The following is a 20,315-nucleotide window of genomic DNA, read 5'->3' as shown; positions in this document are numbered from 1 at the left end:
GGTTGAGACAGCAAGACCATGGTGACGTCTCACAGTTTGTGAGTGAATGCTACCGTAATAAATATGGTCACCTTCTACAGCCTTGAACCTGTTTGCATGGATACGTCATTGTACGCCCACACACTGGCTCAAGCTGTCATGGGGTGATAGGTCACCAGCAGTCAACTACACAATGATCAAGTCTGGACATTGGTGGCGCTGTCATTACACAATGGCCATGCTACAGGTTTTTAATCCAAGCACTGCAGGCTACAAATGACCTTTACCATGAATATGATGAGTTGATTAAATATAGAAAACTGCAGTGACTTAGAGCATTTTTTCTCAGACTGATGTTGAACAATCCTGAAAGATAACACTGGAGGGTTGCATTCTATTAAGACTTTCTTGACGTCATTGGATATAAAATGAACATTATCAATCCTGACTTTGGGCAATACCGCTGATAAATTGTAATATTTTTCATTTTTTATCATTAACTGTTCATTTCAGAGTATATACATGTTTAAATTTGAATATGTTGTTCAATAAATTCATGCAAACGCATTGTGAGAGTGTTTTCTTCCGAAGACAGCACCATAATTTACAAGGCCGCACAAAAGTCGAAAATCAATCATGGGCATGTCAGCTCTGAAAATATGGCTACCCAGAATTGTAATCTGACTTCTCAACAGTGTATCATGGGAAAGGTCAGAGTTCATTTAGTCCCTTGACACCATGGAAATCAACCGGCTTGCCATCATTCATGAAGAAAATTCTCACAATTCTTCTTTGCCTTGACAGGAAATTTCTCATTCATCACTCTTGGCAGTCAGAATTTTTGAATTTTTTTTGTAAGTTTTTTTTTTTCCTTTTCTCAACGCATGACCTCTTTTGCAAGTGATTACATTAGAAGGGAAACAGACTGAGAAGATGCAGCCATATTCCTGATTCTACAGTACACAGTTATTACCTTTATAGAATATCAGACATCAAATAATACAAGATTTTACAAAATGATCATTTTCAAATTCTAAAAATACTGTTGATGCGGTGTATATTTGTAAGGTACCTTTTGAAATTCTAAAAGTTTTAATTGCTAAAAAACCTTGATGTTTTGACACACAAAGGCTTTCTTCATAATGTTGTGTTGGAAGCCATGTCAATTTCTGTCGTTCAAGACAGGCTGGCCTGCTGGTCTCTCCCCTCCATCAATCCCCCTCCCCCCAACTCATCAATATACATTGTACCTCTTTACAACTTAGAACCTGACAGCACCATGTAAAGTCACTGTCGTCTAATTACCCCTACACACAGATTTTTTCACACAATATTTGATGTTCACAGACCCACTTTATAATGGACTACACTGAAAGAAACTGATGTACAGAACCAGATCTTGGGGCAGCATGTTGTCTTCATCACCTACTGTACGAGACAAAGCTATACATGTCTGCTTGTGCTAAAGTACGGTACTGGCAAATGAAGAAAAATATTTCAGCAACAATATTAAAGACAAATTTTCTTGAATTTTGATTTACTATCAAAATTCCCGACACATGAACTAATTTTGAAACTTACACATTATTACATTCATTTTAATTTCACTAAAATCCAACTTTAAGTTATTATTAAACACTTTTCTTTTCACTGAACGACTGCTTTCACATACCGGTATGTACTCCTCTGGATATAAACGTAGCACCGTAATTTACACATACATACAATGGCATTGCAGCCACAATGTTTCATTTCTGTCAAGACATGTAAATTTCCACAGAGAGCGCTTTGTCCTTGAGACACCCTACACCCTGTACATTATAACCACATGCGTGACATACTTTTTTTTCAAAAAATGCCTGGGGTCAGGTACATGAATTCCAACAGAGGATTATTGCAAATCAATTGCTCCAATTTTCCCTGGGAGACAGACTGAGAACTTTCTCTCACCTAGCTCGTTCCAAACACAGATATATATATATACACACACACACTGTCACACACACACGCCCAGATAAGTGAAGGGTTCTTCACTAATAAACTGCAGTGTTTGGGACTTGTAGCCAGAACATTGACTCCTTCCAGCCGTGCTATGCTGTTTTGCTAATGACATGAGTAGAATATTTCAAATGAGTGCTGGTCAGACATCATTGATTTTAATTGCGTGCTGGAACAGTTGATCCAAGTCAAAGGGGAATACAATCCAAGTTATTTTTTTTTTCAAGTTACAGTCATGTACAAACTTTTGCAATTTTAACACTAAAATAATTCATGATCACAAGACAGCCCAAGCACATTTCAAAACTGAAAAAGCTGGTATCTTTTTATCGTACCTATAATTTTTCTTCAAAAGATTGACTTGTGTGCTTTAATATTGTAGACATGCAGTCAGATATTCTTCTGCCTGTTCAGTAATGTATGGAATTACTCAATTGTTTCTATTCTGAGCCTAACACCCAATGTCACAAAAATTTCATGGACTGAACAGAAAGCAAACCTGTCAGCGGAGAATGATGATTCACAAACATTAGAGTGAGTAAATATGAAGTAGAAGATTTGTCATTTACCTGTTCTTGGTAATATATCTTCATTTAGGATCACCATGTTAGGGGGATGTCAAGCAAGCCTATGGCAAAGACTAGCCACGGGCAGTGAACAACCTAGTTCCAACAATGGCCTCAATAGTCATTTTCCAGACTGAAGAAAGTCTGTCCTGAAGGTATGTCATGCCAGACATACAAATGTCCAGCTGGGTCAAGTTCAAGCTCATCAGAGCGGAAAAAAATCGTGGACTTCATGCTAGACTGAGACATATATGAGAGATGTGTGCTGCCCTGTGAATTGAGAGACAAGTACATGCCTGCATGAAAAGGAAAAGGTCAGTTTGTCGGCATTTCTGTACAGCCAGCTGGTACTCCTTACTTCCATGGTGATCCTGAAGAATGACGCCACACCCCGACACAGACACGAAAATTATCATGGACTTCTCACAATTCCCTGCTCCCCTCGTCGGAATCGCTTCTGAGATACTGTTGAATATTAACCAGATATTCCTAGGACTTCAGTCTCGGCTGCTTGCTGCTGCTTGCTGTTCCAGAAATGCACTGTACTGAGGTCAGCTGAGGTTTGGGTCAATATATACAGGCATATTAGATTTCAGTGGCTGCGTTTCCTCTGCATACTAAACACTACACTCTAAATTTCACTGACATCATGTCTTGGTCCTGCACGCTCATCTTCAATTTCTTTTCACATGTTTCTGTGTTATTAAATTTTCATGAATTTTTGCGCCTTGATTAGAATTTCCCTGACACGAATCGCTTTCCCAGGAGAAGAATATCCCATTCGGAAAACCATTCCCAGCTGATGTGGAAAAGGGAGTGTCTATTAAAATCAAGGTCACGCTGGGACATTTTTTTCCCATCTGCCCATTGATGATATTCCTAACATTTCAAGACTAAAAGTATAGCCCCGGTATCTAGGAAATCATGACAATCAATGAATTCTACTGAAAAGATTGCACCTCTGCCAATTTTACACCTGCTGCTAAAACTTCAGGCACGATGCATCCATTATTGACCAACCAGAAACTACAAGTATTACATATCTCCTACAATAATTTTACAAAGTGAAAACCATGTTCACAACCAGAGTAAAAATTGTGGACAGAAAAAGGCAGCATAAAAGTATTTGTCAAGTGAACAATGCGTCTATCAAAGCAATGTTTGTGACCATTTGTATACTGAAATAGACTTCAGTATGTGTATCTTGCCTGCATCTTGGAAAATATCTGGACAATGCAATGTACTTGGATTATGTTACAAAAATTTTCCTTTTTTAAATAAGAAACAAAACAAGTCCTGACTGTCAGAAACAGGAGTACATTTATGATTATATACCGTATTACAAAACATGTACTGTAAATCCATTGTAGGCCGAATGTGTAACTACATATCATTCATAAATTTAATATGCGAATAATTCATTATTATGCAGATTTTATACACCAAAACTTCACTGCTTTGGTGGTATTACGGGATGCAAGGAAGTCATATATGCCTTTTGATTTCTGTACAATGTCCAAAATATACCAAACCTGTTTGATTCAACATGTGTATAAGTGAGACCAACTGATTGCATACTGGCTACCTTTGCACAAGAGCTACACAAACTGAATATGCAAATAAGCTAATTTATGCGTACAATACCCACTGAAAAATTGAAATCTACCTACTTAGCAATTGTAGTTGTACACATTACTGCAATAATGATGTACAGAATGCACATTGATACACCATGTACGATTTGTTGAAAAGCAGAAGCTATAACCATGTAAAATATACTCAAATACATGTATGGCAACACCGTGACAGATATGTCCCACAGCAAAGCATCAAAATGCTGTGTTTTCCAAGCCCGATGTCAACAACGGCTACACTGAGTCAGTCAGCATCTTTACTGCAAGTAATGAATGCGGCCCTGAATAAAACCAAACACTTAATATTTAGATTTTTCAATTCAAACATGTTTACTGATTAATTTTTCAATATGCAGGAAATTTCAGCATGACTGTTGAAAGCGAGTTACACCCGCTCCCTTTGCTAAAAGATACATGTACTGTAGCTGATTTGAGATTATCCCTGCAGATAGCTTCCCCTCCTAGTAATGATTATCTCTCACACAGTCCCAGTAGTTAAAACGTTGGACAGGCTTTAATGGGGATGTCTCTGATGAGGCTCAACAAACTCTACCATCACTTGTCAGAATTCACTGCAAACGTTGGTGTCAGGCAGCTTTACAATGGATTACAACACAGATAAAAGCCCACATCCTTTCAAGAAAACGCCACCGGAGCTAATGCCATTCTTTCAGAACTGCCTCGCATCCTAATAAGCTGTCAAAACCGTTCCCTGACGGCCGTTCTGCGAGCTGGAGGCATCGCACACTTAACTGGCATTTGAAGTTTTGAACCGATTCCGTTATAAGTCTGATGTTAAGTAAAATCCGTTAATCTCACATGTTGGTTGTCTGTGACTGCAAATCAATATATGCAATGTATACATGTATAAGTTGTAGGTGTCTTAAGCATGACAAGCCTATAGCTTACGTCTACCCATAGTTTTTGAATAGGACAGCAAAATAGCCGATCTGGGTAGAAATAGTAGGAGATATTTCAGCCAGTGATACATGGCACCTATACTAAAAGGCTTTTTTATTTTAAGATTAGCCATTCATTTCCTCCAGGATGTAGTATTTTTGCTGTTACATGCATAAAGATGGCACTATGTTATCACATGGGTAAGACACATCAATGTGGTAATTTAACAGCAAAATGAACTAAATCTTTCCACTGAGAATGGAGCTGCATATGTATTACATCCTTGCCAATGAATTCTGCTGTATGGCAAACGGCCTCATGATCTCCACACTTCACCTAATGTTTACGTATAATGATACAAAATATCATTACTTAATGTACTATCGCTGTTATCCTAAAATGTTAGCAAAGATTTATTTCCAACACAGAATTCCTATACAATTCTTTCATGTTATTTATTGGAAGTTCCTTTTGATTTCATACTGTACTAAATATCCTGTATCAAATTTATTGTATCAAATGCAAAAATAAATTGATCATATTCAAAAGTCTGCAAATCTGGCAAGATTATTGCGCTCTGCTTTCAGAGTGCTGACAAAGACAAGTATCACCGTCGGCAATATGCAAACGATGAAGTTTATTTATACGCTAATGGGCAATTCTACAACTCGAACACTTTGGTTATTAACAGAACAACAGGTACTTTTTCATTGCTAAGATGATGGAAATAATACCTTAGGATAAATGCTGTCAGATTATTACTTTCAAAATAACTTTAAAAAGCTTGCCGCAGGCTTATGGGGGTTTCTGTGATATTCTCACCAGATTCAATTTTTCCACGACTACTTAACACTGTTTTTTAACCCCTTATTAGCATGTGACTCAAAAAAATGGCAAAAATGAACTTTTACTAATGCTTCCTTGAGGAAAACAGAACAATTTGCTTTTTGCTTTATGGGGCAAAATGAAAGATTGCCCTGAAAGTTTTTTAAATAGTGAACCATGCTGTCAATTTTTTTTTCAATATTTGAAATTCAAATATGCCTTTGAAGTTTTTGAACTCTACTGGGAACAGACAAAATTGTGAAGTTTTATGACGAAGAGATGGTTACTTAATTCATTGAAAGGACTATATAAAAATTGTAAGACTGCTTAATGTTTCATTTGTGATAGAATCTGCAAGTGAAGTTAATGTTTTAAATATGTGTAATGTAAAGTTTTCCTGTCAAACCATTTGAGATACAGTGGAATTTCCTGCCACTGTACACAAGAGCCTGTACTCACCACTTGGTACTCAACAAATTGTTACTCAATGTAGAACTTACAAGTGAACTTAACAACTTAACCATGTATCACTTTAATCTATCAGGCTGCAAGAAGAACAGATGTTTGCATGGAAATGCCAGTACCATTCAAAAATTGTAAGATGGAAAATTGATAATTTTATGTTCCATACATATGTCCTGTTACTTTTTTCAGTTACTGTGATTTGTAGCGAAATGTCTTCAGTAAAATTGTGAAATTTTAGAAAAGGAAAAATACATTTACAGTGTTTTCAGTATTGCATTAGGAATCATTCAGTGAATATCATTTACTTTTTCTTTGCAGAATACAAATACAAACAGCGGTACAGTCAAAACGGCATGCAGAAGGAACATCTTTTTTACACAGTATCTTATGGACAGGAACTTTATTGCTTTCAATGAACTGTGGACCATTTTCAACATCACACAGGTTTTGTGATCGAGACATTCTGACAATTAAGTTTATTTCACGTCATCTTAAAAATTCTCAAACCTACTGACTTGCCATGTACTGGAGGCTCCGAGCATTCAAATAAATGTACCAAAAGGCACAGACTGGGATGTCCTGAATAATTGATTATTTCAGAGAAAGAGTATACGAGAAACTGGGACTACTGATCTTCATATCAATTTTATGTATACATCTATAATAAAAATAGACAATTCATAAAAAATGCAGCCACTTCTTCCTCTGATGATCGACTCGAGGACATTTCAGTTGTTTAAACTGATGCAATAGCAGTAGACTGCACCATCCAAGTCAATGATCAACGTCTAATCACCCTTCACAGGTGAACCTAATCCAGCAAGAACACTATTGGAATTCTCGCATGGATGAATCTGGTAAAACTACTTCATTAAGCAAAGAAAACTTTGGCCATACTGTAAGTCAAACCTAAACCCCACGTGATTGCTACAGAACCTAATATTCGACTCGGGTGGAAACGCTGATGCTGCCCAGATGAGCAGGATCTTCACTGGAATGGCATCCCAGGAGTTGCGACTCTAATGAAGGGCCTAATCTTCTTTTCCTCCGATCCAGCTAACATCTCCCTCTGCTGGTTCTATCACAAGCAGTCAGGGCTCGCTAAATTAAGCGAATTAACAATCAAAGCAATGTTGTTTGAAGACAGCTCACAAGACTTCCCTGGGCTGATTATCAAAACCTGAATGCTCCTTCCCACCTGGTGAACAAATAATTATCTCTTGATGGTAGAAATTTGTCTACAACTTAACCTGCAAACTATGTCTGTGGGTTTTTCTACACCAACACTGAGCCGGAGCATCACTTTTAGCAACATTTCTTTTAAAATGTTCACCATGTACGAGCCATTTCAGGAAGGTGTGAAATCTTTTCATCTGAACCAGACATTTCTGGATATCTATGATGGCTGTGTGTGTCCACTATTTCTCTGGAAAAAACAATCAACTAATCAGCAACTGGAAAGGAAATAGATAAACATGGCAGAATGTATGGCTCTATGATGAACCCAAATGTACAAATCATCTGATCTAATTGCAAGTCAAACAGTCTATCATCAGATGCTGACATTCACATCAGACAACTTCAAAGACAGTGACACTCATGGTGACATGACAAGCAACATAATCACACGTTTGCATTCAATCATAGAATGTTCCAGTATACCACAGGATAAACTACCAAGTAGAGTGAACCAACCCAGATCTATACCGTCGGAACTATAGGACTTGTATTGACCACAAACAGAAATAATCTCACACAGCTTCAAACTTTTTTGGGATCCAAGTGGATGAGGACGAAAGTATTTGAGTCACGCAGAAAACTTACGGTCCATAAATAATTGCTATCAGATAATTTTGCATGGTCATCAAAATACATTAATTAGTTCAAATACTATCCTTGACACAATTGCTATACCCTATCTTAAATGTATAACCTCACCACCTAACACAGAAGGAACATGTCAATTTTGAAATTTTTTCACAAGTTATTCCACTTTTGCCACATACATGTACTGATACAAATTAGCATGTATACCTCTGGAATCTTGGTATAAAGTAGATGTATAAGAAAATGTTACTAAGTACATCTCCCGTACAGCTACACCTGTATAGTGTGTGTATAACACACATCCAGCTCACACAAATATCTCAGTCCGCAAACAGTAAAATTTTTGCTATTCCAGAAAGTGATATCACACCGAGATGGTAGATATCTGTTGAGAACTAGAAAAACTTTCATCAAAGGGTAATCACTCATAGACCAATTTGAAGAACACATCAACTATTGAATTTCACTTGCCCCTGGCACAAATGTGGTCTTATCTTGAGAACTTCTAGATATTTTATTTTCTGCCTAGCATTCTGTTCATTTCACATACTGAGGAGCACTATTTTCACAAAATTTTGAATACTGTCTGAAATTTAAGAAAGGCAATGCATTCTCCTGAGCTCTGGTTGAATATTGCTAGCCAATTTATAACTGCTGTCCACATGTATGCTAAAACGTGCCAACTGAATACTGTACTCTCTTTAAAGTTAAAAAGAGAATTTTTTTCTGATGTTAACAAAGGCTACTCCCTTGTCCAGCTAATGCTTGAATATTTATGTAACGTACATATCTAGCATAAACCATTTAAAGGAAGAATATCATTCAAGTTAATTTTGAAAGGAGCCAGACAGAAAGCATTGATAGCCCTATGTTATATGTATCAATGATTTGGATTCCATTGTTAGCAGTGATTTCTTAAGGGGCCGGGGCAAACTGTGAGAGAGGGTAGTGGGGTGAGCTTCTGGAATAGATAGCACTGCCATTGAGGGGTTTCCCTGTGGGGGATTAGGAAAAGGGGAAAACTACTATTGGTGGACAGGAGGGGTAGTTTTTCAGATTACAGTTAAATGGCAGTTGGCAACGGCATTGACCTTTCAGTTTCCTTCTAGACGTTTAATTTTGTTCAAAATAGCAGTGTCAATAAAAATTTGTTATGTACCTTTTACATGCATAGACTACTGGTGATGCGACTATTCAACAAAGCCTAAGAAACTCTCTAAAAATTAAAAATAAGTCTGTTCTGTTAACCCATATGTTATCCTGAAAATGAGTCTTAAAAGTTGTAGAAAGAATGTGTGAATACACTTGCAAATTATCAGTAATATATACTCAAGTCTTTTCTTCAAGTGTCTTCACCTAGTTTAGCTATACAACTTACAAGCCTCTACATTACATACCACAAGTACTTCAAGACAGTGACTCCATTCTGTGTTTTGTTGGATCCCTATTTGGCAAAATGTATCGCTAATTGTATATACTTTAGAATGGGAGGGGTAAAACAATTGTAAACTGATAACCAATGCTTTATAATCTAGTACTTCCTAGGTCATGACCTCTGCATGAAAGGTCATTCCAGTACTTTAAATAGAGCCTTGGCTAATGCTCTATATCAAACAAGGAAAATATCTCAATCTACCAGGAAGAGGGGGGGGAGGCATAAGTATATGCTCTTAATAAAACCTTACAGCGTATGGCTTCCATAATTTCAACATTTTTTGGGTTTTATACCGAATAGGAACATTCTTTTCCTGATGATACCCCAACGATATCTACCCGTACCATATACACACTAAGGCTTCTAATTTGCCCGATGTGATCAGTTCAGCCTCAGGTCACTAACAAATTTCACAGCTATATAAATAGATTAGCTAATTGCCTTGGCCTGCACTACACATTCTGTCTACAACTTTATTTTATTCCTGTCAACTCAAATACCCATTTCTATTGACATACAGCCAACTTAACATGTTCACATTAAGTAAGTCAGGCATACCTTTGACACAGAATTTCCAATATGCATATTAGAGTCGACAAGGCGTTGGTGTATTAAACATATGTGACAAATTTTATTCATATCAACCAAGTCGGGGAAACCAGGTTATGAAGGCATCTGTGATTCTGTGAATAAGTTCAAGGATATGTGACATCACTGGAAAATTTAAATTTGTGATATTTCCTCGTCAATCAATGTTGAATTAACGAGAACTGTGCCTAGTGGTGATAAATATCACTTTTTCTCAATGACTGCAAATGGTGATATTTGCTAAATGTAGACTAAATAAAGTATGCACGGAGTTCTTTGCAATGGGGTACTTGAACCATATATCTAACCTATGCAGGCACGGCTGATGATAACATGTACCGCACACACATATGTACAGTAGCAATGAAGTCTGTTAAGTATCGTCAGTGCAATTGAAAGTGTATCATTTTAAGAAGAAGACATGACTTTTTAATTAAAGCTGTATGAATTTGTTACTCAGGCAACTTGTATGAAAATTTCAGCATTGTCTCTGGAAAATATTCTGCCGACTACATATTAATGAGTTCTTTTTTTTCAAAGTAGCATGCACCTAGTACCTCAAACTTTCCTCAATGAAACTCAACTATTCTCTTACCCTCCAAAAAACAATCTGGAGTCAAAGTGCAAAGTTTTGTACTTGAGAAACAATTTACCTGACATTTACTGATATTTGAAATTCAAAATAGCCACCACCCAAGTTAATCTACAGAGGAAAATAAAAATTTTGATCTTCCAAAAACTAAGACAGCAGTTTTCTATGAACTCAGCACACCAAAAGATCACATGATGACAGAATAAACAAATCCACATGTTCAAAGATGAGTGGAAATACATTTCTATAAATGTTTGAGCACATGGTTTTACTTTTTCCATGGTCCATTCGAATTCCAAGTACAACCTATTATCATGTAACCCTGAAGTAAACCAAAACCTTGATAAACCAAAAACCTGAATACTCCAGATGTTTTTGCCCTGCTGAGGCATGTCAGACAAGACACCGTTCATCGATAAAAGACCTCCACGCATAAAACACTGTTGCCGATGAAAGGTTACATCCGTCTGGTGAGTACTTTAGCTTTCACTCAGATTTGATATGAAACAGAATCCAGTAAAACCGACAGGCAACTGACATTTTGCCATGTCTCGTCATGCTGGTGTTCCATAATGAGTGCTGGGAATTCCTGGAAAGTAACAACCAGACATCTCGGCAGGTAACTTTGATAAGTTGCCTGCCCAGGCAAAACAGCATCAGCCCTGACTTTACATGTTTGCCACACTGTATACCCAGAATACCTTGGGCTCAGATCTCAGCAGACCCAGAATCTGAAATTATTTTGACCAAACTGTCCGGCACCACAGGTGACATACTGTAACATTTGACCAGTGTAGCCAAAAATATACCTGCCTCTGGCAAGCCGATATTTCCTTCTCTGCTTAATCATAGGTTGGTGAATTGTTGACTAAAGACAAAATCTTTCTGACTTCTGTACATACTCCCGTGACATACTCCCGTGATGTACTGTAAAGACTAGCAACACTGTAGTATATCCCACTCTGTGGTCATGTTTGTAACATACATTCACATGCAGATTCTTGGTGCATTATACATTATTACTGACATGCAACTCATACTGCATATTTTTTCCTCAGCAGAATATTAATTTAAAATAGAGGTGAATTAAATTGAATATAAAGCACATAAAATTAAATTAATCACTGATGTACTATTACGTCAGAAAAACTACAGACGGTTGCATCATGTGTGCAGAATAATAAAACCCTTGTTTGCTACGGCATTAGACACGTGAGGGTTCTCAATATTAGTGTACTTGGCTTATATTGAGTTGAGTATAATAGGAATAGCCAGAAGACAGACATGTGAATAATCATAACAACCTAATATATGTTGCTGTAAAGTCAGTACAGCACCAAAAGGAAAGAAACTCCAGCTTACAAAATTCTCACATTTCATACAGATAAGGGATTTTCATGTAAACAAGTCCAATTAGGTATTTTTGAAATCTCTATCAAACCTTTGTAATATGTTCCTACGTGTCAAAAACTTCTAATTCTGCTGAGGGTATATTCTCTGTGATATTTTTGTAATGCTGAATTTATGTCACCTGATATAACACAGTAGTCACATGACTGGTTTCTAAGCGACTGGGATCTATACTTTCTGACAATCCAGCCCATGGATTTCATTCTGTTTCTTTAACAAGGTAAACTCGATACTTTTGTACATCAACATTTCTTATAAAACTTTCACAGTCTCTCTGCAGCAGTTACATATGTCCCTTTCAGTTTATGTCTCTATAAATTCACAGATCGATAAATTTGCCCACTGGTTGCATAATAATTTGTGGCCATTTCTCAAAACAGAAAAATACACTTACGCGTCGACATGTTTAAACAATGACGCACATCCACCTTGCTTTGATACAGATGTACTGAATGTTATAAAAGATGGCTTTCAAAGATCACCGCATGACTCTCCACGCTGACCTTCTTGTATCTTTCTGTCACTGATGTACAAGTACCTGTTCAAGGCGGTCCATCTTTTATAGATGTAGAGACAAGATCAGCAGGGTTGCAGATCATGCTGCCTGACTTCAGATACCATTTGTCATTTATAACCTGCTATCCTGTACGACGTACAGATCCTGACGTGCATCTCAACAAAATATTAACAGTGAATAGCCAGCGAAAATGCCATTCTCAGTTCACCCACTGACATGGATCCAGGATGTCTGATGTCTGGGAGCCACGTACTGCACAAAAACATTGCATACATCTCTATGTATAAACACAGAAGTTTCACTCGGCTTTAAATATTTAGCTGAACTTTCTAAACTCCCACATTCCTCGCTTCCGTAATTGCTGTGATATACCAGACAACAAGAACAGAATCTAACCATGATTCAATGACTGCAGACAGGCCGGCAGCAAGTTTCAAGAGTTGTGCAGTTTGGTGTACTTCTTGTATTTTTGTGTGTATGCCATATCACACATTGCACAATAATATCAACTGAACCTGTCTGGACGACAAGCTGCAGTTGAAAATTATAGAAATTATTGCTTCAAATCAGCCCTTACATGACTTATCATTAGCTCTTTCAAGATGCACGGTCAAATCGGGCAGCAATACTGCAAATCAGTTTTCTTTACTCAGACTTTAAACTTTGAAAGATTCAGAACGCCCATTAAGACATCTACAAAACTAACAACTGCCTTTTGAAATTTATTGAAAATTAGAAAAGAGATAATTGTCTTCATACTAATGGCTGTAACCTAATATCATTATTTGGTAACTCTATAATATCATTTGATTTGATATTGTACTATGTATGATGTTTAAAATCCATAATACGTAAGACTACAGAAATTTCTATAAATGTGATGAAGTATGCAAACTGACGTTTTCATATAGTTCCTATATTGTACTAGCGTTCACCATAAACAGAAAGCGCCAAATTCTGGGAATTCAAAATCTTACATGGACAGTTCTGTGAATGCTTTCACTGTGTACTAAAGTTTGTCTTCTAGACACTATATGATAGATTTGAATTGGATGTAAAGGGAAAATTTAAGGCTTTCAAAGAAGTAAATATGAATGAAATACATGTATCTATAAGTGAAGTCATGACCTGAATGAAATTTACGATTTTAATTTGAATGAAACATACAATTTTTGTTCAAAATTAGTGGATACGCATTCCTAATCTTTGCTCAATATGGTGCACTGTGCATGTAGCTTTTTGCTTGAATTTCAATTCTAGCTACATGTACCGGTATTATTAATTTCGGAGACAAGTTGCTTATTGTCCGTAATACAGATCATAACATTAGCATCTTCAATGTGTGATAAAATTGCACATCAGGCAGGTCTCCTTATGTAGAGGTTGCATTTTAATTTTACATGCACTTCTATCTATCAAATGCACACCTGTGATTTGAAAGACTGAAGTTAATATATAAGTTGGGCAGATTTTTTAAAATCTTAATCATCTCACCTTTCAAATATTTATCACCAGCAATTACGAATAATTTGGGTTACTCAGCTTACTGTATACAGAAAGCGCAAATTAAGAGTCCATGCTGATAACAAGATTAACAATACCAACTGTCTGGTCAAATTCTAATTTCTTTGAAGAATATGTGTATTAAGTTGCCTCCACATTTCTTCATCATTCTATTTTTCTCAAATAAATGAGTTTGCTGTAAAATGCCTCCAAACTGCCTGAGATGCTAGTATTTAAAAGTAAAACGTGTATGCACTGTATATACTTCATGTATCAATCATCTCACTAAATAATTCTCATCATTGAAAATGAAATTGGAAAGTAAGGGATAAACGTACCGTAGGTCAGAAATTCGTCCTTACTACACACATCACAGTCTGGAAGGTAGCAGACTATACGTACCTCTGTATAACAAGGAATTTTCAATTGCCGTTGTAGGTACTAGCCTTGCAAAGCCATATTTCTATCACAGACACACACCTTTCTGCCCCCAGGATGTAGCCTTCTAATTGGCTAGATTCCCAAGGCATTACAAACCATGTCCCAAATTCTCACTGAAGTTCCACAAACATAATTAACAGTCATAATTTTTTTTTCCAGCTTTCTCCTCATGAGATTCCTGACTTAAATTCATGATGTGCATTTAAGCAATTTCATCTTCAGTTAATTGTCTCCTAATTTATTCAAGTAGGACAGGATCTGTGTCAAAATTTGAATGGCATTGATGGTTCTTTTGTCATTGAAATTCAAGGACAAACCTGACAGGAATCCACAGCTTGATTTATTTCCAGTCCCCACTGCTCGTTTCCGTTTCTTTTACTGGAAAACCTTGGGTAGACCACTTAAGGAAGTTTTAATTTAGCCATGTTGGAGGAATCAATGGCAAGCCTCCTTTCTCAGTTTTTCCATTTAGTTGAGTTTTAATACTCTGGCAGTTAAGAGTTTCATTGAATCAAATAATGCAGTTTGTGGCCTTGGCACATGAATAAATTATACAATATCACCATATAAGGAATAAATGTACAAATGCTAAAGACGTGAACATCTGTTATGTTATAATTCTTAAGGCTGTTTTTTGAGATCGTAGAATATATACCAGTATAAATTGTTCAAAAAACCTTTTGAGCCCTGTTTCTTCTTTCAGTTTTCATGTATATATATATATATATATATATATATATATATATATATATATATATATATATATATATATATATACATGTATATATATATATATACTGTATATACACACACACACACACGCACACACACACACACATACACACTGATGAGCAAGTATACAGAATGACAAAATTTATGGAAATATCATAGTGTCATTTGCAGGCCGTACTGTCCAAAACTTTGTTCATTATATTTTGCTTGCCAACATTTACATAATTGTTTGGGTTTACCGTAGAAAGAAAAGGGAAAAATTTATTTAATAACAATGTGCCACAATTTATTAATATTAAAATGAAACAAGAATAGAATGTCTTTTTTTGTAATAAGTGTTATTCTGAAAATCATAACTTTAGCCTTTTTTGATAAACAATTTATAGGAAACATCACAGAACTATAACAGACACATGCAGACACAGCAGTTTCATGTCTGACATTTTCTTAGAAAGAATGCCAAGAGACTTTGACATTCCCTCATTGGTGCTAATTCCTGATAAATGTGTGATTGACATCAGGCAACACTTGTACACATACTAGTGCACAAAAAACTAAGACTTGATGATATCACTTTCTGACGGGTTAATTTTTTGAAATATAAAGATAGCTAGTATATACCTCAAAGTGAAAGACTAACTTTTGCCAAAACTTTCCTTAAATAAACTTTTAATCATTCTTTCACAAAATTCAGAATAAAAATCAGCGGTCAACATGTAAAGTTTTGTACTAGAGAAAAAAATTAGCTAACATTTACTGATATTTGAAATTCAAGATGGCTACCATCAGGTGTTAATTCTATGGAGAAAAATAAAATCTTTGGTTTCTGAAAAAGTAAGAAAGTGGAAATGTTTCTTACTCCAAGCGCTTTAAAATAAGCCCCTACAAGCAGTAGATCAGAAAAGAATCGTAAAAATTTGAGTCGGAATATCTGTCTCTTTCCGTTTTCAAGAGGAGATCATCTGTGGGTCAAAAGTAGAAACTGCTCAGTGCACTCTTTATACTTCTTCAAACTTTAGGAAAATGTTATTGTTTTCTTAATTCTCATTGAATTCTTCTCAGTTTCAAAGGTCGTGATAATTCATATGCATTGCTTTTCATATTTAGAATTTAAGAAGGTCGTTATACTGTGGGAGGGCATATGCTCTCTCTGCAGGGCACTACCTACATAGTATAATAATACATGAGTGTTTCAATACCAAAATCTGTTGGCTTCGATGTTCTAGAGAAAACTAGACCCCTTGACCTATGAAATACACCACACGGGGACTATGATAATCATCGACCGACAGCTAACAACAGATATACATGTGCCAATAGATCTTTCATTACAATAATACAGCAGTAATAACATTCATCATTTCTATGTAAATGACTTACTACATAGGAAATCAATTTCTTTTTTAACGAGCTCATGTTAGCAGTCCATCGTATTTAAATTTCAACATATGAAACAAGCTATATGATTGGACTGTTCTTTACCGCGTTGTGATTTGAGAAGGCTTCACCGATTGGTCAATCCACCTATTGGCTAAATCTAGTGGGAATGTAAAATGGAAGAGCTGAGAGAATTTTAATAAAAGAGTTGACATTGCAGTCTGACCACACATGGTCCAACTTCAACATGTAACAAACTACAAGATTGGTCCTTTCTAATTTTTGCTCTCATTTTGAGAGAGGCTCATGGATTGGTAAATCGAGCCTTATGTATATAAATCCTAAACTAAATGTAACAAACTGCAAGATTGGTCCTTTCTCATCTTGTTCCGGTTTTGAGAAGGCCTCAGGGATTGGTCAATCCTTTCAAAGATAAATCCTCAGCAGTGTACAAATTAAATCAGCTCTGTTGAGTGAATAAAGTTACCAAACTATGCCGACATTTCAAACCAAACCACACAGACTTTATGTTGGTATGCACGATTCCATAAATGTTTGCGTTCTTTAATGTACACATGTACATTTATATTTTGGGTAAGTATTGATCTGAAGGCCTTGACCACATTAACGTTCAGGGTTTATCTTCGGAGGAATGTTCATAAAGTGACTGGGAATTTTTGGAATGTACACACATATATTTTTGGATTGCTGTAAGATTGTTCTGACCTAAATTTGGCACGGTGGACTCAGAATTAATGTACTCTGTTGTCCGATAATTAGGTATATCTATAAACACAGAATTTGTGAGAATTTTGGATGAAGACAAATCTGTTATCCTTAAGTAACAGCTACATGCAAGCCAGGGGGTCTCTTCAGAATTGGTGTTTTTTTTGGTTATATTTCAAAAAATGCTTTTTTTATCAATAATGAAACAAGACTTGTTCACTGCATTTATATAGAAGAACACCGCTTAAATACTGCAAGACAATTATACATGAATACATACAGTACTTAGAGTCAGGTTTAAGTTTTAAAACACGCATAAAAAGACGATACATATACTTTTTTATCCTGTAAGTGTGGGATCTTTTCTGATGCTACGCACAGTACTGTAAATTTCCCATAATTCATTGCGATTTGTATCCTCAGAGATTCCCCAGAGAAGTCTACCAGGTCTTCCATGTGTAGACAAATTCATAGACTAGTTGTAAAAATTCTGAAAACGTACTTTTAAGAACACCATTCTTCTCAATTCTCATTTTAAATGATTTGAAAAATTATGCAAGATTGAGAGAGGAGATAGCATTTTGTAAAATTTTCCACTGATTGTGTTTTCAGCCATACAGAATTATGTGATGGAAAGTAGGGAGACCAGTTGCACCTGTTTTTTGAAACAAAAGGATATTGATTTTTTCCAATGAAAATGACAAAAGAAATTTGCATTCTAAGTTTTCTCAGAGAATGACCCCTTCAGTTCGTCATAACTTGCTGCCTAAAAAGTATGGCATTTGTAGTACCTACAGAACATGACTTCCATGGTTGTTTAATGGTTATTTTGAAACTTTTGCTGAAATTTCTTAAGGTACTTTTACTAGATATTATTTAACAATTATTCTGATGCTGAACATTAGTGCTTACATGCAGAACTGAAAAAGTTTTTAGAAAAGTAACCTTCATGGATACAAATCAAAGAGAATTGTGGGTAATTTATTGTACTGTGCTACGGGGGTGATGTGTGTATTGCAAAATTAGCATAAAATTTACATATTATTTTTATGCAAATTAACTGAGGTTGTTTTAGAAATTCCTGAGGAGAACACTTCAATTTCTAATCATTGTGAATGGACAGCAGTACCAGCAAGACTCGGAACATACACATGAATGGAAGTACAGCACCTGGTACATGCACTCCTGCCCTGTATGCATTTATGCACAATTTTGTCTGCACACCTGGAGAACACTTGGCCCAATCTCCATCATGAAAACAATGGAATCTCCATTAGGGGGTCGTGTTGTATCTTTTTAAAACAACTGGACCCCCCTAGGATTATTTTCATGTATGACACTGTTCAGTATGGGCACAGCCTCCTTCGGACTTGGCAATTGTTTTCTTTTACACATCTGAATCTAGTGATTTTTTTTCTGCCTAGTTGCTACGGAACACTGCAGAGGCCAGTGCATGTCGACGTCACATCATTCCAATGAACATCAACTAACATATTGAATTTGACAATTTTGAGCACTCTCTCATAATGTTCAAGAAATAACTGATTACAGATTTTACCTTGACCATACAACTATGCAGCACAGTAAGTGAGGCTACCCACAATGCCCCTTGATTTGTTCACTCAGACATTTTTTGCTAAAGGCTTTTGAAATTTTATCAGTTTCTTAACAATTTTTAACTTACAATTTCAGTTCAGGATCATTTGTTAAGACTATGTTTCAAAATTATTGATTGAATGAGAAGTTGATGTTTGGAGGTGCTAAAAATTGCACACTTTTCAAGATAAAGTTATCAGTAACTAAGATGGTCTCATCATACCACCTGTCAGACATGCAAATTTCCTTTGTTACGAACATTAAAAAAAATCAATACCCTTTCTTTTGCCAACACAGATGCAACTTATTCCCTTAGTTTCCTTGAAAATATTGTGTATGGCTGTCAAAAATCTATGTCGACAAAATTACAAAATTGCTATCTCGTCCTTGGAAAAGGGGTTGATCTTCTCATTATTCACAGTGAGAAATCAGAAAATTATGATGATCAGAACTATGTTGCCAGAATTTTGAAATATGGACCGAGTTGTTCTGTGTACAGAAGAAATTTGCTTCAGTTCAGTGAGTGATCTCCGTGTGTACAGATCATGGAGGATTGTGGGTAGCCTCACTTACTGTGACCATACAACTAGGGGTTTGTATGCTTCCACTAATAATGACATGTTTCAGTCTGAATCACAGAATGGCAAACTCCTACATTTCATTACCATCATACCAACAGTGCAACAGTGTCTTTTCTGTAAAATAGATAAACATTTCTGACTGTTTTAAAACCTCGTCTGGCATCAATCAATCTTTTAGTCACCAATACCATCAGTGGATCCTGAGCTATTTAAAGATAACCCAGCCTCAAAATGGAAAGTCTTAATCGTTTGATCAAACTTTCCACAGCAAAACTTTAAACTTTTCCTTTCAAAAAATCAGAGGTTACATGGCAAACTTTGGTAAGTAGGCAGATTTAAATCACCAAAATTTACCAACACTTGAAATTCAAAATGGCCACCATCCCTGTGTTAACTCTATGGGGAAATGTATAATTTTTTGATGTCATAAAAGTAAGTCAGTGGAAAATTTTAATCACTCCATGAGCTTCAAAATGAACCCCCCACAGGTGGTAGACCCAAAGTATTGTAAAACTTTGAGAGTTTGAAAATTGGTCCCCTCAGGCATATTTCACCTCAAAGTCCAAATTTTTGTACGATAAATGTAACGTTGGCAGAAACTGTCCACTCATTCTCCAGTGACA

General features: G+C 36.1%; 1 protein-coding gene across 7 annotated transcripts in view; it reads right to left on the bottom strand.

The window, feature by feature from the left end:
* Positions 1 to 20,315, bottom strand: part of LOC139129843 (dynein axonemal intermediate chain 7-like) — a 105,870-nt gene that overhangs the window by 67,055 nt on the left and 18,500 nt on the right. For 4 of the 7 annotated variants that reach the window (XM_070695526.1, XM_070695555.1, XM_070695533.1 and 1 more), the window contains exon 1: positions 2,547 to 2,991. The exons of the other annotated variants lie outside the window; for them this stretch is intronic. In XM_070695526.1, coding sequence (XP_070551627.1) covers positions 2,547 to 2,570 — 24 coding nt within the window. In that variant the 5' untranslated portion in view covers positions 2,571 to 2,991. Of the gene's footprint in view, positions 1 to 2,546; positions 2,992 to 20,315 lie in introns of those variants that run through there. 7 annotated transcript variants of the gene reach the window in all.

Source organism: Ptychodera flava, chromosome 1 (assembly GCF_041260155.1).
Source record: "Ptychodera flava strain L36383 chromosome 1, AS_Pfla_20210202, whole genome shotgun sequence".
Classification (NCBI taxonomy): Eukaryota; Metazoa; Hemichordata; class Enteropneusta; family Ptychoderidae; genus Ptychodera; species Ptychodera flava.
The sequence above is the reverse complement of the archived record's forward strand: the minus strand, read 5'-3'. Positions and strand labels throughout refer to the sequence as shown.